This window comes from Salvia miltiorrhiza, chromosome 6 (genome assembly GCF_028751815.1).
Source record: "Salvia miltiorrhiza cultivar Shanhuang (shh) chromosome 6, IMPLAD_Smil_shh, whole genome shotgun sequence".
NCBI classification, from domain to species: Eukaryota; Viridiplantae; Streptophyta; class Magnoliopsida; order Lamiales; family Lamiaceae; genus Salvia; species Salvia miltiorrhiza.
Genome location: NC_080392.1, coordinates 20,033,971 through 20,037,762, shown reverse-complemented (window position 1 = coordinate 20,037,762; position 3,792 = coordinate 20,033,971). Strand labels below are relative to the sequence as shown.

At 36.4% G+C, this 3,792-nt stretch overlaps 1 protein-coding gene across 1 annotated transcript; it reads left to right on the top strand.

The window, feature by feature from the left end:
- Positions 1-2,521: 2,521 nt before the first annotated feature.
- Positions 2,522-3,792, top strand: LOC130990388 (uncharacterized). The gene is given in 2 exon segments (XM_057914627.1): positions 2,522-2,983; positions 2,986-3,792. Coding segments are annotated over 2 exon segments (1,131 nt in total). The 5' UTR covers positions 2,522-2,554; the 3' UTR covers positions 3,688-3,792.

Below are 3,792 nucleotides of genomic sequence, written 5' to 3'. Positions count from 1 at the left end.
AAAGTTCGTCGGCTAATAAATTGATTATCTGAATTCTGATGGGCAATCTGAAGGTACAATTGGAAAGCTCTTAATGTTATCTTTTTAATGATACTTATATTGTTGGGTTTTAATAATCGGAAGTAGTAAAAAAAATGGCATGAAAGTCGAGGTCAAGAAACTCTATATTTTTTCCTTTTTTCAACAACTTTCGGTTACCAAAACCCAACAATATAAGTATCATTAGAAAGACAACGTCAATAGCTTTCCAATTGTACCTTCAGATTAGCCATCAGAATTCAGACAATCAAGTTATTGGCCAACGAACTTTTGAGGTCATGTCAAATTCCAAAAAATTAAAAATTTATGTATTTTTTTGACCAAAAAGATAAATTTGGTTAAAAACCAAAATTTGGATATAGTTTGTGTATTTATAGGCAATTAACCCATTTAAAAATGATAAACGACATCGTTTTGCTCCAATTAATCAAAATTAGGTTTAAATCTGAAGATGTTCCTCATTTTATCCCATTTCGAAAATTCTTGGGTATCGATTGGAATGTCGTCTTCATCTTGGTCCTTTGCGAATCTAACATAATTCATCAAATATCAAGCTCCAAAAATCGGTAGTGGATCTGTGCGTCATCAGTTGGCATCAACTTCAAATCCATTTGGTTTACATTCCTCGTTTTGACCATTGGCAGAAGCTTAACCGGCACCTACAGCCCTTTTGGGGCTTACTCCGGCGAGGAGAATAGCCATCTTGGCAAACGACATAAGGGTGACATCCAACCACAACCTTCTGACTCAACATTAAACTGGTCCTCACCGCCTTCTTGGAGGCCTTTGATTGTTCAAGTGAGTCGGCCCAATCTTTCCCAAAGTCTTAGTAAGGGAAGGAATTGAAAATAACTCAACTTGATTCCGACAAGATTATCTCAATTCCGATAAAGGGCTCCGGAGATCCCAGGTGCAATCAACCCTTCTTCTTGAGTTTTTTTTTTTGGAGGGGGGGGAGTGGTTGGTTTCTTTTGCCCTAGGATTGATTCCTGAAATCGGAATTTAATTCTCAACTTTTTGGACTAAATCGATTTAAGACTTTTCTACAATTTCCTTTTTGAAATTTTATTGTAGTGAATTTGGCTTTTTTTAAGACACATCAGGTTAACATGTGGCATTTTTTAAGATACGTCGTTTATATTGTGCCACTTAGATTAATTACAGACACGTCAGGCAAACATGTAGCATTTTTTAAGACATGTCAGCTTTCTGATGGCCGGAGATTAATTTTATGGTAAAATTAGAACAAATGTAAAATTCATGATTAAAAATGTAAGTTTCAAAATTCGTGTGCAGAATGGAAAAATGACTATAGTTCATATATTTTTATGCAATTAACCCAAAAATTGAAAAGGTGTCTGTGTTTTAACAATGCGAATCTACTTTTGAAAACCTGACACAAAACGCAAAATGTAAAGAGTCTAGTCTAGTAGTTGTTTTTTGTTTTACTCTCTATCCACGAAAAATAATTATAATACTCTCTCCATCCCATGAAGCATGACACACTTTTTTTTGCACGGGAATTAAGAAATTGGTATTTTGTGTGTTAAGTGTGGTAGGTGAAAAAGTGAAAATGTGAATAAAGGGTAAACTTTTTGCAATTTTTAGAAACGTGTCATGCTTCGTGGGACAGACTAAAAAGAAAATTGTATCATGCTTCGTGGGACAGAGAGAGTATAATATAAATTTTAATAAAAAAATATTTCTCTCTATCCACGAAAAATAATTATAATATGATTTTTAAGAAAAATAGTTAAATACATGGTAAGTGGAGGAGGGGATTAGTTTTTTTAGCTTGTCGAAGAAGCGCTATTGTTTGACTTTGGGTTGAAAACTTGAAATCGCTTACAAGCCTTTTTTGTTTTTTGAACTCAATCGTTTATAAGCCTTGGCTATGCTAGATAGCTACGATCAATGGTAGCGGTCAACAAACTAGTTATTTTAGAAAAAAATTACTTCTTTCGTCCACTAATTCATGCCCTAGGATAAGAAACACGAATTTTAAAAAAAATTGTATTATTTATTAGTTGAGTGGAAAAAGGAACCCACAAAGTATATTGTTTATTAGTTGAATGGAGAAAAAATGTATTGTTTATTAGGACCTACCAATTAAAAAAATGTATAAATAGTTTCCAAAAATGAGTATGGACGGATCAAAAAGAAAAGTAAGACATGAATTGGTGGACGGGGGCAGTAATTTATTTAATTTAGTTCTTTAAATAAAAAAATTTGGTTATTTTGTTATATTGTTCATATCATAGTTATTTTTTTGAATTTTTTTATTTTAAAAAAAAATACCCAAAAATAAAGAAAAAATAAATACAATTTAGATAATACAGTAAAATATTTTTAAAAAATAAATTAAATATATTAATTCTTTTCCTATTTAAATAGTGTGTGTGCAGTCACACTAAAGCTTTATTTAAATTCGAAACACCCCTTATATTAATTTTTTTCCTTGTTGAGTTTCCCATATGGTATGATGTTGGAAGCTTGACAAGTTATGATACTGTGCATGGCAGTAGCAGGTATGTTTAGTGTGACACAGACTATTGGCAGCGTGTTATGCTGCAAGTGCGGCATCTTAATGCCACCAAATGCTGCAAACATGTGTGCCAACTGCCTCCGCTCCCACGTCGACATAACCGAAGGCCTTCAGAAGCGCGCCAACATCAGCTATTGCCCCCAATGCGAACGCTACCGCCAACCACCCACCACTTGGATTAAAGCACAACTCGAGTCCAAAGAGCTCCTCACCCTGTGCCTCAAGAGTCTCAACAATCTCAACACTGTCCGCATCGTTGATGCACACTTCATTTGGACCGAACCTCACTCCAAGAGGATTAAGATCAAGTTGAGGGTCCAGAAAGAGGTTCTTCGTGGAGCAATACTGGAACAAGCCTACACGATTGAATACGATGTGCATGATCAGTTGTGTCAATCTTGTGCCTCCCGCCTAAAGTTGCTGCTAGTTTGGGGAATCTCGGACCGCTACTGATATGCCATAAAGTAAGCAGCAGCATAGCTCTATTGGATCCATTCACACTTAGGCAATGCTTCTTAGATGCTGAGCAGTATTGGAGATCATCATTTCAGCCCTTATTGTCGAGCAGGCAGCTTAGGGAATACATAGTTTTGGATGTTGAGCTGGTTTCTTCTGAAGTGAGCGTAGGCGGTTCAAGATACACCTTGGCTGATGCTCATGTTGCTCGTGTGTCGGATTTTGGGAAGAACGATAGGCGTTTCATTGTGAGAACACATCTGGGGAATCGCTTGAGTGCTGGGGACTATGCTCTTGGTTATGACCTTTATGGTGCCAATATTAATGATATGGAATTAGAGAAATACAAAAATCTTAATATCCCAGATGTGATACTGATTAAGAAGAGCTATGGGCAGAAGAGGCAAGGCAAGTCTCGCTCGTGGAAGCTCAAGTCTCTCAACATGGAGGTTGACCATGGTGCCAAGGACAAGATGAACTCAGAGTATGAACAGTTCTTGAGGGATATCGAGGAAAATCCTGATTTGAGATTCAATCTCTCACTCTACCGCAATAATGGCGAGGAAGTTCAAGTTCCTTTGGAGGAGCTGCTTGCGGATCTCGACCTAGCTCATCAGCAGGATTCTCATGATGATATGGAAGAGTAATTTTAGTGTGTGTCTTTGGAATTACATATTTATTTATTCCATTTTGTTTATGCATATTGTTTGATGTGTGCTATTACTGATCGAGCATCAGTACTTGCTACTCGC